At 59.8% G+C, this 16145-nt stretch overlaps 1 protein-coding gene across 3 annotated transcripts in view; it reads right to left on the bottom strand.

The window, feature by feature from the left end:
* Positions 1 to 128: 128 nt before the first annotated feature.
* Positions 129 to 16145, bottom strand: part of PDK2 (pyruvate dehydrogenase kinase 2) — a 16692-nt gene continuing 675 nt past the window's right edge. The window contains exons 1-11 of one of the 3 annotated variants that reach the window (XM_040640808.1): positions 15803 to 16048; positions 13796 to 13937; positions 6615 to 6686; positions 6047 to 6231; positions 5443 to 5532; positions 5158 to 5235; positions 2960 to 3033; positions 2768 to 2866; positions 2499 to 2606; positions 1788 to 1901; positions 129 to 1200 (exon numbers count right to left, since the gene is read on the bottom strand). In XM_040640808.1, the coding sequence (XP_040496742.1) occupies positions 1060 to 1200; positions 1788 to 1901; positions 2499 to 2606; positions 2768 to 2866; positions 2960 to 3033; positions 5158 to 5235; positions 5443 to 5532; positions 6047 to 6231; positions 6615 to 6686; positions 13796 to 13937; positions 15803 to 15920 (1221 nt within the window). In that variant the 5' untranslated portion in view covers positions 15921 to 16048 and the 3' untranslated portion in view covers positions 129 to 1059. Of the gene's footprint in view, positions 1201 to 1787; positions 1902 to 2498; positions 2607 to 2767; positions 2867 to 2959; positions 3037 to 5157; positions 5236 to 5442; positions 5533 to 6046; positions 6232 to 6614; positions 6687 to 13795; positions 13938 to 15802; positions 16049 to 16145 lie in introns of those variants that run through there. The other 2 variants (XM_040640807.1, XM_040640809.1) reach the window with 2 other exon arrangements.

Below are 16145 nucleotides of genomic sequence, written 5' to 3'. Positions count from 1 at the left end.
CTGAGTTATGCCCTGGGCTGGGTGTCCCGAGTGCGTCATATGGTAGTCACAGGGACTGCGGTCTGCGTGCGTTTGTGCCCGTGGATCTCTTCCCCTCCCCCCACCCCAGGAAAGCAGCCAGGCCACAGTCTCATTCAATGTCCTCTTTACTGTGGATGTCACGGTCATCGTCACAGCCACTGGGAGGAGCACACGACTTTAACCCCTGTGTGCTGAGGGGAAGGGTGGGGGCTTTCGGGGCTACAAAACTAGCTATGTACATAGAGCATTCTAGGGAGGAAGCCACCCCAAGCATGTGCGTGTCCAGGCACAGTGGGAGTGGGGGTCTGGTGTTGTGCGTGTGGGGCGGGAGGTGGGCCTGTGCGTGTGAGCACGTGCTGGGGAAGGGCTTGGGAGGCGCCTGAGGGCTCCGAGCTGCTTGGTGGGGCAGCTGATCTCTGGCTCCTCTCAGCTTCCTCCACTTCAAGGGTGAGTCCTGGGTGAGAACTGCCCTCTCCTAACCTTGACCTTCAAGCTTAGGGTGGAGGGAGAGGCTGCAGGACTAGACCCCCAACCAGGGGCTCGAGGGTGCAACCCCTTTCTCTCCCCAAGGACACCCGGCCCCTTGCTAACACTGACACTGGACCAGGGCCGGGGTGCCTGCACGGGCTGGGGCGGGGGTAAGGCAAGCAGGGTGTCCACTTGGAAGGCCAGGGCTGTGGAGGGCAGTGAGGGGGGGACCCTGGACCCCTGGCAGAAAAGTGGCAGCTCTGGTCTCAGAAGGAAGACCTCCGCCCTGGGAGGTCTGGGACCTCCGCCCACCGTCAGGATGGAGACGTCCCCCCATCCTTAGGCATCGTCTACAGAGACCGAACGCCAGGGAGACCACCGAGGAGTCTCCGGAGAGATAGAGATTGGCACTTAGACCACAGCCTGGTCACCGCAGTGATTTCCATAGAGACAGAAGCTGGTCATCAGGGAGAGCCCTCCCCCCACCTGGGGGGGATGGGGAGGGTCGCCGTGGTGGCCAGTCCCAGAGATGGCAGTCCATCCTCTCAGGTGCAGGGGAGCGGGCGGCCCTCAGCTGACACGGTACGTGGACGTGTTCTTCGGCTCTGTGCTGGGCACGCACCAGTCGCCGGCCTCCTGGATGGTCTGGTAGTGGCGCCAGGCTGACTTGTTGTAGACGGGCAGGCGCTCCACCGAGTCCGTGGACAGGGCCTGGAGAGGATCGGGGTCAGCCCATCCCGCTTCCCAGTGCCTCGCCCACTTCCTGGTCAGTCGCCCCTTTCCCGGCGTGGGTTGTGGTGGTGTCAGACCATGGCCCCCATGTCCCACCCCGTGTCCGAGTCAGCCCAGCTAGATGTCAGACACTGGCCGAGACAACGAACCCCGGGCCAGAGAGACCCCTGAAAGGACCTGTCCCTTCGGTGCCTCACTCCTGCCCATTCCGGGAGGCTACTCAAAGGGTCAGGGAGGTAGAGGGAAGGTGGGCTGTGACCTTGAAGGAGGTCGCCGACTCTGGGCCTCAGTCTGGCCCTGAGCCGAATGACAAGTTCTCTGTGGTACCCCCCTTCCTTTTGCTTATAGGAAGTCACAGATCCCCAGAACTGGGGTCTTAGTCACGGACCATGGACTTCCTTAAACTGCCTGCCGAGCTGGGAACGTCTCTGCAGGTTGGGGAAGAGTAGCTTTGCTCTGATTCTCAGTCTGGAACGAGGAAAGGAGTGGAGGGGCGGAGACGAAACCTGCCAGCAGGCTGACCGGCCAGCACGCCCCGCAAGCTGGGCCCCGCGCCGGACCCTCACCTTGAGATAGATCACAGCGTCGGTCCCAAAGCCCTCCATGGAGAAGAGCTGCAGGTCTCCCTGGAAGTACTTGGCGTAGAGGCGGGAGATGGGGAGCCCGTACCCGAAGCCAGCCTACACGGGGGCAGGAAGGGAGCGTGACCAGGAGACTGGTGCTGGGCCTCCTGGAGCCAGGGGACCAACGTGCTGAGTTGGGGGGTGGGCCAGGGGATTCCCAGGATCTCCCCGGGGGGAGGGCAGTCAGTCCGGTGGAGGCAGAGTGGCTGAGCAGTCTCAGCTGCGGGGGGCAGTCAGCGGGCCGGCGGAGGAGCTCAGCCCTGGGAGCTGGCGGGTCTGGACAGCGGGTCTGGACAGGTCACGGGGCTCCTGGGTCTCAAGTTCCCAAACCCAACCCCACCTGCCCTGCTGGGCATGACAGAGAGGTGCTGATGAGTGACCTTCGTGGGGCGCTAGAGGGAGAGGGAGAATTGAGGAAAGGTGACAGACAGACACCTGCAGCTCAGGTGGGGGGCGGCTGCAGGCTGGGGGGATGGGAGGAGCGGGAGGGGGCCCGGACTGGGAGAGATGACTGACCCCGCATACAGCCACACAAGAACGAAGACCACGGGAGGCGAGGAAGCGAGAGACGGGGAGAGTGACAGTTTGACGAGAAGCGGTGAAAAGACAGGCATCCTTTAGGAAGTGGGGGGCACAGGAGGGAAACCATCTCACCAGTGGGGTCCCTCCGGTGCCAGGCTGGGGGGTGGGCGCTGTGGAGTACATGTAACTAAAGAGTCGCTCGATCTTCCTCAGGGGGACTCCCCCACCTCGGTCACTCATCTGGGGGAGACGGACGTGGCTTCAGTGCTCATGCCCCCACCCCCCCGACACCCCGACCTCTTGGTCATCCCCATCCTCAGGGTCTTCTCTGAGCCTATCTCCCGGCAGGAGGGAAGTCCCCACCCCACTGCTCTCTGGCCCCCGAATCAAGGGTCACATACTTTGATGGACAGATCTTCCTCACCCAAGGCCACCATGACCTTGATAGGTGGGAGGACCAGGCTGGACTCGTGGCTCTCCACGGTTGCGCGCATGGCATTCTGTGGAGTGAAAGGTGGAAGAGATGAGTGAGATCGGCCTAGGCCTAACCATCCCCCCGCGCCGCAGAGGACCAGCGCCCCCAATCCCCTTACCTTGAAGAGTTCAAATAGCATGTGGTAGAGGTGGGAGGGGACATAGACCATGTGAATGGGCTGTTTGGAGTTGGCTGCTGCCGGGAAAGTCAAGACCAAGGATCAGGAAATTGTCAAGAGGTCACCATTCAGCATTCATTGACTCAGCACCTAGCACCCAGCACTCAACCACCCATTTACCCGCCAACCATCTGCCGGGTCATTCAGCCAGCGTTTGTTCATCCAGCTATCCACGCATCTGGTGTCCATTCAACCACCTACCCACACAGCATCCATCCATTATACGATGTCCATCCATCCACCCGTTCATCCATCCACGCAACCACCGTATCCACTCAACGTCCACTAATCCCTCTATCCACGCATCCAGCGTCCACACCACCACCTGCTGTCCCTCCACTACGCATCCGTTCAAACACCCATCCTTCCCACCTACAGTCATTCCCAGAGGGCAGATCAGCCTTCCATTCATCCACTGTTCATCTAGCCCCTCACCTATTCCGAAAGTATCTATCCAGCCTATAGCCAGCCTACTAGCATTCACCTGGACCCCAGAACAGCTGGAGAACTTCTGAATCCAGTGGGGGGAGGGGAGGGGTGCTGCACCTGGTTCTCTAGGCTGGAGAGCTTCTTGGCGTTAGGGACCGCGTGTCTTTTCCCAGTGCCTGGCACAGAGCTTTGTCTGCAGCGGGAGCTCAATGAATGTGTAATGGGTTAATGAATGAAGGGCTCTCGGGCCCTGTGCTGGGCAGTGGGGCATAAAAATGAAGACAATTCAGCCCTACCCTCTCGGAAATTCAAGTCTAGGCAAAGGCACAACTGACTTTTACATTGGGTGTTGTACCCGGAGCTACGTGCCAGGCCCTGCGCCTGACCCTAGGTATACTGAAGTAACGTGGCCGGTCTCTGTCCTTCCATCTCTGCTCCCAAGTAATTCAGACAGTGCATTACAGAGGTACACCCAGGCAGCTGGGTGCCTAACCAAGTTTTCTGGAAAGTCTAAGAAGGCTTTTCGGAGGACCTGGACTGGAACTGGGCCTTAAAGATGGGGGCAGCGTGACTTTCAGGCATGAAATGACTCAGGTTTCTGGCACACAGGCAGGGGGTGGCTGAGGAGCAGGTGGGGGAGGGGAAGGGTGGAGAAACTTCCAGATCCCTGATCCTCCTGGTTCATCAGCAGGTCCTGACCTTTCTACCTCCAAGATATTTATCAAATCTACCCTCTTCTTTCCATCTCTGCTGCCTTCCCCTCCCCTGGATTCCAGCAGTGACCTCCGAACTGACCTTCCTGAGGTTTCGCCTGCCCCCTCCAACCTCTAAATATCTTTAGAACGAAAGTCAGACCCTGGCATCACCATGCTTTGAACCCTTCAGTGGGCTTCCCTGCTGCACACGACATCCCAGCTGCTGTCTGTGGCCCATGGGCCCTGCATGCCTTGGCCTCTGTGTCCAGTGCCTCCCCACCCATCTCCCAGCCCCCTCACCAGCCCTGCTGGTCCCTGACCACCCACCCCACCCAAAGTAGGACCCCTGCAGCTATCCTTTTGTATCCATTCTTCCCCCCCTCTTGTCATAGATACCCCCTCCCTCAAAGTTCTAACGGGCTCCTGGTTGCCCAGCTAGAGACTGAGTTCCCAGCCTCCCTGGCAGCTGGGCCTGGCCAGGTGACTTAGGGGAGTGACTGTCCAACCCCTGGGTCCTGCCTTCTCCATCCTCTTCCCCTTCTCCAGCTGGAACTGAGACATGAGGGTCGGGAGCCAGGTTTGACCACTCCACCCCAGGGGCTGGAAAGAGGGAAACCTCTCTTTTAATTAAGCTCCTCCCCATCCCTGTCACGTGAGCTCATCTTGTTTCCTCCCTGTCACTTGTCACCATCTGAAATTAGCTTGTTGATTATTTGCTCACTGGCTAATGGCCCCCTTCCCCAGCCTCCCCAGCATCAAGAATGTAACCTCCGTGAGAACAGGGATGTTCCCTGGCATGTTTACTGCTCAATAAATACTCACTAAATAAATTAGTAATAACACTACCACTACTAAGTCAATAATAGCTCTGCTTCTGTCCCATCCAGTTCTTTTCCTTTGTTTTTTTCCTCTGGTTCTTTTCCTGACTCCCCATCTCCCCTTCCTCTCCAGAGGCCCTAGACAGACAGACTCGCACACGCGCGCACACATGCGCACCCAGCCTCGCTCACTCACTGTTGATCTCCTGGATCTCCAAGTCAGGCGAGGCCATGTAATACTTGTCACACAGGAGCTTGGCCATATCGTAGGCATCTGAGGGAAGAGAGGGGCCATTCAGGGAACGGGGCCGTCCACCCAGCAGGCAGTCCTCTTGCTTGGCACTGGCACGAGGCACCACCAACGTTAAACCCAAGAGGACAAGGCCCCCACCCACGGGGGAACGGCGCATCCTCTGGCGAGGCAGCTGGGGGGGCTGTCTCTGGGGCTCCTCCGTGCGCCAGCATGGTGTGGACGGCTTACCCTTCACCACCTCGGAGACGTTGCAATTGGGGTCGATGCTGCCGATGTGTTTGGGGTGGGCTGGGTTGGTGCTGCCGTCAAAAATCAGGGCTGCGGGCGAGAAGCTGTTGGTGGGGCTCCCCCTCCTGCCCCCAGGACTCTCCAACTCCACCCCTATATCTAACACCTCTCCTCTCACCCACCCTGGGCCCCTCGGTGCCCGGCTCGGGCCACGTCTGGACTGTTTGCAGACCTGAAGCATTCCTCTCAGCGGGCCTGGTCCCCCACACAGCCCACATTACAGGTCTTCCTTTCGCTACGGCATGGAAAAATCAATTTACCATCCTGCATCCGACATTATCTGAGCGTGAGGAACTCACTTAATTTCCAATGGGTTATAATTCTCAACAATCACAGCGAACAGTCTGGGACTAGCAAACTCGAAACGACAAACTATTTCTGAACACAACAGAGCTGCGGCGAATACCACATGGAACGCTTTGGAACGGGGTGGTGTAACTTCCCTTCCGAAGCGCTCACGACAACACAGGGCGCTGCGGCCCTCCTCCTGCGCGGGGCAGCTGGGCAGGTGCCGTCGGGTCCCAGGCCCCCCAGCCCCGCTCACTGTGCTGGTTGATGAGCATGCGGATGGAGATGCGGCTGAGGTAGAAGCGGTCCAGAAAGTACTGGATGTTCTGGTTGGAGACCGGGTCGTCGCCGTAGGTGTCCTTGTACTCCAGCACGCCCTGCGCCATGGTGGGGACCACGTCGTTGTGGCGGTTCCGGATAGTGACCAGGGCATCAGTGAACCTGCAGGGCGCGGCGGCTGTTGGCCCCCACCCGGGCCCAACCCTGGGGCACCCCCACTTCCGACCTCCTCTCCACGTGTCTTCATTCACTCGACCCTTCCCAACCTGACAGACACACAGCGCCCTCCCCACTGCTTCCCAAGCCCAGCCTGACTCTCCCACCGCCTGCCCGATGCCAGGGGAGCTCCTCGCGGGCAGGAGCATGGATCCCCCCCAATCAGACTGAAGGACACCGAGGCCAGGGGCTAACTCCCCCTCAGACCAGATATCCTTGAGGACAGGGATCATTTCTTCCCTCCTCCTGGCCATTTCTGCCTCGGGGCTGTGACCCAGGGCCCCTCGCCTGCACCTGTCCTCCTGCCCTCCACGGGGGCCCTCACTCACTGGCTCAGGTTACGATGGTCCTCGGGGTCCTTGTCCAGGAACTCCATGATGTCCAGGAGACTTTGGACATACCTGTGCCCACACCTGCCTCGCCCCTGCCATGGGCAGCAGCACGCAGAGCCGCCCCCACACCCGCCCCGCCCCTGCCGTGGGCGGCAGCACGCAGAGCCGCCCCCACACCTGCCTCGCCCCTGCCATGGGCAGCAGCACGCAGAGCCGCCCCCACACCTGCCTCGCCCCTGCTGTGGGCAGCAGCACGCAGAGCCGCCCCCACGCCTGCCTCGCCCCTGCCGTGGGCAGCAGCACGCAGAGCCGCCCTGCTTGACAGGCTACACCACACTTTTTCTCAATTCATTTCATCTGTATGCGAGTCTCCCTGACAACACAGTAAGTTATGCAAGAACATTTCTCATTTGCTGGTCCCCCTCATAGCACCTTTGCTGTGGAATCCAAGAATAGCAGTCTTCGGAGGGCACTGGGGCTCATCCCATCCTCGGGGTCTCGTGGGTTATTGACCAAGAGAGAAGGCTAGGGCAAGTCGCTTAACCTCCCTGAGCCTCGTCATGGAAACCGATCCTAACATTTGTCCTGCAGGATTACCGTCGCATCCCATGGGGCATGGCTGGCAGAGCGGCTGGCCCAGGGCACGTCACAGAGCAGGGGCTCAGTGAGGATTATGGCCTAACGCTCGGAGCTGGGCACCAGGGCCGTGCAGTCTGCCTAGGGAAGTGGATTTTAAATGGTGGGTGGGAAGGACACAGGAGCAGGGCAGGCATGCCCAGCTCTGACCGTGGGTGGGGCTGGAGCCCACGGAGAGCCAGGACAGCTCACTCGAAAGGCCCAGCAGGAGTGTGTGGCCCCCCCACGGCCCCCCATCTGCAGGCCTGGCTTGGAGGCCGATTTCCCCAGGACCTAGAAGAGCTGGGGAACCAGGGGAGTGTTGGGAAGCCCCGAACTCGAGGCAGCAGGGGGCCAGCCTGTGCAAGGGAGTCATGCTCACCTGTAGCAGCAGACAGGGCCAACCTAGAGCCGCTGTCCCCCTGCCCCTGTAAGCCAGGACACCCACCACTTCCTTGCTAACATGTCCAGCCCATGGGTTGTTCTCCTGGGGAAGGCCACAAAGTGGAGCCTCTCTCTGGTAGAAACACTTGTAGCCAGCAGGAAGGAGGGGCTGCCAAGAGCCCTGGGACAGAGGGCTCTGTGGCCTAAGATCTCTCTAGAAAAGGCCCCTCCATGGTAGCCACATTCCTACATACACAGTGCTGTGACCTTAACAGGTAAGAAGGGCAAGAATTAGCCCCATTTCACAGGCTCCTCAACTGAGGCCCGAAGCAGTCATCAGGCTGGGAGGCGGTGTCATGAAGACTTAATCCTCGTACTCTTGCCACCGCGCAGCGCCGGGTCTGCTCAGAATGCTCACCTCCGCGTCCCTGAGGGCCCCTCTGCCCAGAATACCCTTCCCCCTTCAACTACCAACCGCTGTGCGCTCTCTCGCTCTCTCTCTCTCTCTCTCTCTCTCTCTCTCTCTCGCTTCGGACACTAGAGGAGGGGGTGGGGGCGCTGGCCAGGGCATTGGCTCTGCTGGGTCCCCGTCTGGCTTTTCCCCTCCGGGCTGTGTGGCCTGGGCAAGTCGTGGAGCCTCTCTGGGCCTGAGCTTCCTCACCAGGAAAGTGGAGGGTTCTGTACCTACCGCTATCACTGCCTTCCAGTGAGGGTCAAAGGTGACACTTAGCCCTGTGCCTGGCACGCCGTGAGCACTCTCTAGATGTGTGCCCTTGTTATGAAAGGTGGTTTACACACCAGCCACAGCTCAGGGCATCCTCTGAGCCCCCACGCGGCACCCAACACCATCCTCCTGGTTGTACTGGGCGTAGGCTCTGGGTCCTGTTGTAATTACGCTCTGGACAACCACCATGCTACGGATGGCAGGAAGGGGGCCGTCCCAGCCCTGGTGCTCCCCTTCTGCCCTCCCCACCCAGCAGAAGAGACCAGCCTCCCCCGCCCCTGCTCCCCCCCATCCCTGCAGCCCCAGCAGACAATCAGAGAGGCACACCAAAGGCATCAAGCTCCCTGGAGAGTAGTAACAGGCGGGCCGACTCTCCTACGGAGTGCCTGTGCCCAGAGTCTACCCAGGGCCTCCCGGCCCCCAGCAGCCTTGAGGAGCATGCCGTATTTCCCCTTTTTGTAGATGGAAACCAGCTCAGAGAAAGCAGGTGATATGGCTCAGGCCCCACGGTAAGGGGCCACACTGGGATTCAAACCCATGTCTGTGTGACTCCCAGTTCACACCACGTGGTCAACCGCTCACCATCCACACTGGTCCCAGCAGTGCTGCGGCCGAGGTGATGGCTGCCGCCAGCCTCAGACAGGGCTCGGCTCCCCTACTTTCGCCTCCGTGGTAGCCTGTGAGGTGAGTGCGCCTGCTGCCCCCATTCTACAGATGAGGCGGTCACCGAGCTCCCAATCCCTGCCCCCTCCCCCATGCCCAGGATAAAGCCTTCTGCTCATGACTCTGGGAGGGCGAGGGGATTTGGGGAGAAAACCTGCAAGTGTGCAAGATTGGGGTAGGTAGGGAGAGGAAGGGGAGGAAACCAGCTGGAGAGTGGAGCCCAGAACCCCTTCCGAAGACAGGGGTGGGATGGAGGGGGGAGGCAGGGAGGGCGGGGGTGGGAGCTAGGAGGCACTGGCCCTCTGGGCCAGGAGGCGAAGGGGCGGGGACAGCATCCAGTGCAGGGGTAGGCCCAGTGCCCTAGCTACTGGCACCACCCCTCTGAGGCTGAGAACCCTAGAGAACAGAAGTGGGGCCTGGTCACATGGCCAATGAAGTGGAGCAAAGGGCACCAGGACAGACGGACAATGGGCAGTGCCCGCCAGCACGGGTATGGGGAGGGCCGCCAGCCTCGGGCCTCAGTCTGCGGGACTATGAAGCAGGGTTAGGACCCCTGCCTGCCTCCCTCACAGGGCCATTCCGTCCGGGGAGTGGTTCCTCGTGGGCTCTCCGGAGGGAGAGGACAAGATGGGAAGGATCTTCCCAGAGGACCCTGGCCCTGGCCTGAAGCCCGCGGAGGCCTGGCACCCCACATGTCGCCCTCAGGCAAGATCTGGTCCTAAAGGGAGAGACACTGAGGAGTGACACTGGCTCCTGGGCTGCGCACCACACCGAGGGCCAGAGAAAGAACTGGGCTTGGACCCAGGAGGCCCAAAGCAGCGGTGCGATGACAGATGTGGCATTGACATCCCCCCTCGGCTGGACAGCGCAGGCCCAGCAGGCAATGCAGGCCCAAGAGAGCTGCCCTAGGGAAGGCCTGGGCCTGCCAACCTCAGCACCAAATCAGGCCGCCCAGGACTCCTGCCTTCTGGAGCTTTCTAGCCTGCCCAGAGCCCTGGATTTGGGAGGCAGGGGGTGGAATGTGGAGGGAGGTGGAGGGGGCATGTGCGTGGTAGCGTGTGTGAGTGTGTGCGCACCGTGCACTAGCGTCCACAGCCGCTGGCAGTAAGGAGTGTGAACAAGGCAGAGGGGAGGTGGCAGACCTGCCCCGCATCTGGAAGCTGCTCTCTGGAGGGGAGCTGAGTGCAGGCTCTGAGCCAGGCAGGCTCGGGTCCTGTGGCCAGCTGTGCCCTATAGACGCCACTGAGCCGCTCCGGTCCCCGGCTCGAAAATGGGGTTCACGGCAGTACCACTCCGACATCCTCAGTCTCAACTCTGGTTACAGAGGGAGAGGCCGAGGGGTTCGGCGAGGACGTGACTCCAGCCCCGGCTCCATGCCTGTGCAGCGCGGGCCACTGGAGCCACAGCCATGGCGGTGGTTCTTCTCAACGGCTATGGTTCCCGCCGGGCGGGAATGCGGGTCCCCCGCAGGCTGGGTTTGGGGTCTACACACAGGCAGGGGAGGTTCCTGAGAAGGCGCTGGCCACACCGCCTCCCGCCCCTTCCCCTACGGCCCTTGCGAGACCCTTAGTGAGAAGAGTGACTGCTGTCATGATTCTACTCTGCAACTGGCACTTAACCCCCCTCCCCCACTTTCTGGAAGCACACTCCTACCAGCTCCACACCCCCCTCAGGCTGGCTTTCTCTCCTGCTCTGTGCTCTCGCATCGCTAGCCCAAGTGCATTCCGGGAAGGTGGACCTACCGTCTCAGCACTCTTCCTCTCCCCTCACGAATGCAGCCGCCAGATCACAGCCTAGGCTGGGGTCTCAGCTCTCCCACCTGCTGCCTGAGTGATCTCAGACACATGTCCGAACCTCTCCGAGCCTCAGTCCGCTCATCGAAATGGGAGTAATGGCAAGGCCTACTTCAGAAGGCTGTCGGGAAGGCTAATTGGGTGACTATGTGGACATGCCTAGAATAGTTCCGGGGGCATGGGGACTCCAGACCCTCCAGGGCTGTTTGCTTTTATCATCACCGTCACCATGGTGACCACGTTGTCTAACAGAACCTTGGCCCCACTCACATCTGTGGTCTGGAGGTCCTGTGTCCCCGAAGCTCGGGGACACAGCTTGTGTGGACAGAGTTCCGCACACTTTGGCATCTAATGGTGGCGTTTGCATTAGAAACAGAACGGATCCCCATTTTACAGGTGAGGAAGCTGAGGCTCACGGAGGCCAGAGGGTTTGCTGAGGACTAAGTATCCAGCAAGCAGCGAAGCCACTCCTCAGAGTCAAGTATGCTGACACTGATGCCAACGGTCAGGGCTTTCTACCGTCTTCCAGTCACTTCCAAAATGGGCTCCCTCCGCACCAGGTCTGTCTGGTTGAAACACTTTACCAGGTTTATTTAAAACCAGGAATGCTCAACTTGTCCACACTGACTCTTGCCTAGAAGCTCGCTACAGCTGAGTAGCAATGCCACCAGCCTTCACCACACCGTATCACTACTACCGCACAGAACATTTGCACCAGACTTTTCCATTTTCCAAACGGCAGCGTTTGCTCCTTACACGTCAGACTCTGAGGGTAGAGGCCCTCTTGCCAGGCTCCTTGGTATGCTGTCCCCCTCCTCTCGTGCAAACCCTGCCCACCTCCACCACCTCTACGTCCAAGCTGGCAGTGGGTTCTCCTGGAGCGGGGGTCTGCACTCTGTTACAGGTGGCCCCCTCGCCCCATCAGGAAGTCCCTCCTCCCCTCAGACCTCAGTCTCTCTTGCTGCAGCCGACGATGCCCATTCTCTGGAAATGACCTCAGTGGGCTCTGGTCAGTGTGTCAGGACATTCTAGCCATCCCGTAGCTGTTCTCCTCCAAGCTGAATCAACCACTGGGAAGTGTTCACTCTTAGTCTAACTTCGCCCTGTCCTGCTATTGGCTGGACATGACTTCCAAGGCCAGGCCAAGCCCACACATGCGTAACTGATTTTCAGAAATGGCCTCTGCAGGGGCCTGGGGGCATCCCCAGCAGTTCGGCAGCTCCCTGTTCCCCCGCATCCCGACATACAACCCCCGGCTCGCCTAGGAACACAGCGTCCAGGGAGGGGCCTGAGAGGGCCTGTCCTGGCGTCAGGGGCCTGCTGGAGAGGCAACCAGGCCAGTCAGCTGGGCAGAGCTGGGGAAGGAACAGATGGCACCTTCTGTCTCCTCCCCACGACTTCCCCACCACCCCGCGGTGGGAGATGCTGGTTGGCTCAGATGTCCTGGACCTCTGACGGCCAGGGCCCAGTGAGGGGTGACCTGGTTGGGCTGTAGGAACGCCAGCCCCTGCCCTCTACCCCCGTCCCCCTTGACAGCTTGCCCCGAAGGCGCTGCAGGCACAGAGTGAGGTCGCTGGGCCCTCGCTGGGCCCTTGCCTGCCTCCACGCCCTGGCACAAGCAGTTCCGAGGCCTGGAATGCCCTTCCCTTCTTTCTAGGTCTAGGCTCACTCTGGCCCCCTGGAAGGCCCAGTGACATGTCACCTCCTCTATGCGTCCATTTCAACTTCCCCACAACTCTCTGCTTCAACTAACATCCCGTGTGCGCCTGCTGGGAGCCTGGCCTTGTGCACAAAACACTTTCCTTACTGTATCTCATTAAATCAGAGTAAGTCCTGCCTACGCATATATCTGTACATAGAAACGATGCTAGAAGGGCACCGCTAAGACCTTCTGAAACCCTACCACAGTGTTTGGTTATGGTGTGGGGGGGAGTGGGTGCCATTCTCTTCTGTTTTCCTGTGTCTTCCAAATGTCCAAGCGGACATGTTATACTCCCACGATGAGGAGGAAAAGAGCCCCAATCCATGTTACTTTTTAAATAACATTTTGGTTCTTTAGTAAAGGTAACCCTTCGGCAGCTCACTGCTCCTGCCACGATCTACGATCTACGATCTACATCACTCTCAGTTGACCCACTCTCCTGCTCCCCGCCAGCTCCCGGGCTCCTGGAGAGCAGCCGCTCCTGCTGCTTTCCTGCTCCCAGCGTGGCGCTGGGCTCACAGCAGGTGTGGACCCTGCTCCTGAACCCAACAGGGAACCACCGCCACGCCGCACCATAGCCAGGAGAACTGGCAAAGCCTTTAGGCACAGGTGCCACCAAAGACCAACCAGGATTAACCATTTGCACGCCAGTCACACAGCAAACTCTTATTTGTTCTTCATGTGACCGGCCACTGGTTCATGTTATCCAGTTACTTAACCTGAGCCAGAGTTCTAGAGCGACCTCTACTGAGGATTTCCCTCTGCTACTGCTGTAACTTTTGGTCTTTGGCCCTCCAAAGTTCTCGGGGGTAGGTACTGTGCCATCCCTGCGTCTGAGTGTTTTCCAACATCCAAACCAGGCTGACTTGTAGCTTGGATTACATCATTTGAAAATTTGTTTCTTCCTGTTTCTTTTTTCCTACAGTGTTGCCCCCAGATAAACAGTACCCAGCAGGGGCTGGGTTTTTGGAACCAGAGCTGGTGGTGAATGCTGACATTCGCGTGGTTTGGGTTTTGGCTGTGAAAACGGTTCCCCAGGTGGATCCTGGGTTTCTGGAGAAAGGAGAGTGGTAAGTATAGGGCGGGTCCACGGGCATGGAGGCTGGGAGCTTTATCTCAGTCCCTGCTCTGGCCTAGCATTCCACTTGACCTTGGGCAACTCTCCAGCCTCTTGGAGCCCCTGTGCTTCCCCTCTGTCCCCACCTCCCTCAAGGCTGCTGGGAACACAGAGATTCTGGGAGCCTGGGGGCATCTGGCAGTGGAGTGGGAGCTGCAGGGGCCTGGCCAGGGGTCTCACCAGCTCTGGACCAGCTGCACTGAGGGTGTGCTCAGCACTCGGTCGGGAAGCAGGTTGATCTCTTTCATGATGTTGGCCAGGCGCACGGGCAGCTCCTGCCTGAGGAAGGTGAATGAGGTTTTCTCACAGGCATTGCTGGACCCTGGAGGGAGAGAGAGACAGGTGAGTCCACAGAGCTGCAAACCACTGGAGCCAGAGGTCATCTCGGGGTCAGGTTGATTTAATCCTTCATTTCCTGAGACTTCAGAGAAGTGGCCTGGGGCACAGAACAAAGCAGCTCTCCTAATTCCCTGCAGTGCTCCTACCTCTATGCCACCCTGCCTAACCCTCTCCAAGCTTGTGTCCTACCCCCACCCCTCCAGCCAGCTTGCCTTCAACCACAGGGGACAGGGCCAATCCCAGGCCCATCTGTAGCCGCCTCTGGCCTCAGTTACCTCACTTCTTCATCTTCTGTCTCTCCTAGCAGACACTTGCTTTGAGGGGTGGAAGGGGTAGGGTGGGGTGGATCGGGTGGGCAGAGGAGCCTGGGAAAACCACCCCTTCCCGGGTCTGGGCCTGGCTGGGGGGCCCTATGCCTGGACCATAGCAGCAGCAGGGCCCCAGCATCATTTCTGGCCCAGTCTGTCTTCACTCAGGCTGGTCTTGATGACCACGGTCAAGATGCCCCTGCGTTAATGCCCACGTGTGAGGCACACAGGGCCCAAGGATGGGAACCCAAGTATCTTGGTCCTTGGTCTGGCTTCAAGATGAAGATGGAGTGGTGGACTGAGGCCATGGCCTAGAGTCAGAAGAGCTAGATGCTAGTCTAAGTTCTGCTTCCAAATCTGCCGCCTAGGGCATGCGACTACTCTTCCGGTCGTTTCCCCCACTGCACAAGTGGACCAAACTCTACTGTGAGCCCCACCTGGCCCATTTCTATAATCGGGGTCCAATTTGAACCGGACAGCTACTGGTGGCTGGGAATGGGACCAGGGGGCTTTCCTACATGCGGACAGCTCAAATAGGGCAGGGGGGCAGGCAGACAAGTCCTGGGAAACAGGGGCCCTGTGTCCTAGCTGCCACCTCCCCACCCCCTCCCATCAGTGACGCAGCTGTAACTTGAGCCAGGCACTGTCTCTTCAACTCCTGAGAGACCTGGGCACCCCCTCCTAATCCCCAGCTGGCACCATGGAAATACAGCGTAGACAGACAAGGCCCACACAATGCCTGTTTCAGTGGCCACAGTGGCACAGCCTTGCTTCTGCTCCAGAGGCACCCGCAGGGCCTTGCTGGTGGGTGATCCTGGCCCAGGAACCTAGGGGTGGCCAAGGCTGCAAGCCTCCTGACTCCACCTCATGGTGCTCCAGGCCTCCGCCTGGTTGGGGACAGGGAGCCAAGCCCAAACAGATTTGCTCTTCAAGTGTCCTTGCCTAGTGGGCCAGCTGGGGGCCAGCTTCTTCAGTGGGTGGAGGTATACTGATCAGCGACCTCCCTCCTGTTTACGTTTTTTCTGAAAGAACCGGGTCCCCAGCTGACCCCAGGGTGCCCAGCCCAGCCCAGGTCTCCTTCCAGATGTCTGCACCTCCTAACCCCGCCTTGTTACTCCCACCAGCATCCCAGCCCATTCCTCTCCATCTCCTTCTCTTTGAGTCACTAGGCCAACCACCATTAACCCTTTCTGTCTGGATATACCCCACTCCCTTTCTACCCTAACATCACCTCCTTGCTCTCCAAGACCTCTCACAAAGCCCAGCAAGATACTTAGACCCTTCCTTTCTCAGTGCCCCCACTTCCCATTGACAGCCCAGTATAGAGCTCGTCCCCAGGATACCTTAACCCTTTCAGGGCCAGTCCCTGCCCCTTCCCCCCGCCTTAACCCTTTCCTGCCTGTACCCCAGCAACCCTTCCCTGTCACGCTGGGCCTCTCTTCTCCTCCGCGTTAACCCTTCATGGCCAGGGCCCCCTCACTCACCGCCTCCCGCGCCCCGCGGGCCCCCACGGCCAGCCCCCCCCCCGCCCACTCCATACCAAAGTCCAGAAACTGCTTTATGGACAGCGGGGACGGGGAGAACTTGCTGAAGTGTTCGATGTACTTGGGGGCCCCTGCCAGGGACGCATTCTTCAGCAGCGCGCAGACCCAGCGCATGGCGGCGGCGGCGGCGGCGGCCGAAGCTTGGGCTCGGGCTCCGGTTCCCCCGCGGGCTGCGCTGGCGCTCAGCTCGGCCCAGCTCGGCCCAGCTCGGCCCAGCCCGGCCCAGCGACCGGGACCGGCCACCTCCTCCCCGCCCCGGCCCGGGCAGTCCTCCAAGCCCCGGCCAATCGGCTCGTCGCGGCGCCCCGACGTCGCCAATGGCCGCTCACAAACAAGCCC

The sequence above is a fragment of the Ursus maritimus genome, unplaced genomic scaffold (genome assembly GCF_017311325.1).
Source record: "Ursus maritimus isolate PB19 unplaced genomic scaffold, ASM1731132v1 scaffold_24, whole genome shotgun sequence".
Classification (NCBI taxonomy): domain Eukaryota; kingdom Metazoa; phylum Chordata; class Mammalia; order Carnivora; family Ursidae; genus Ursus; species Ursus maritimus.
The sequence above is the reverse complement of the archived record's forward strand: the minus strand, read 5'-3'. Positions and strand labels throughout refer to the sequence as shown.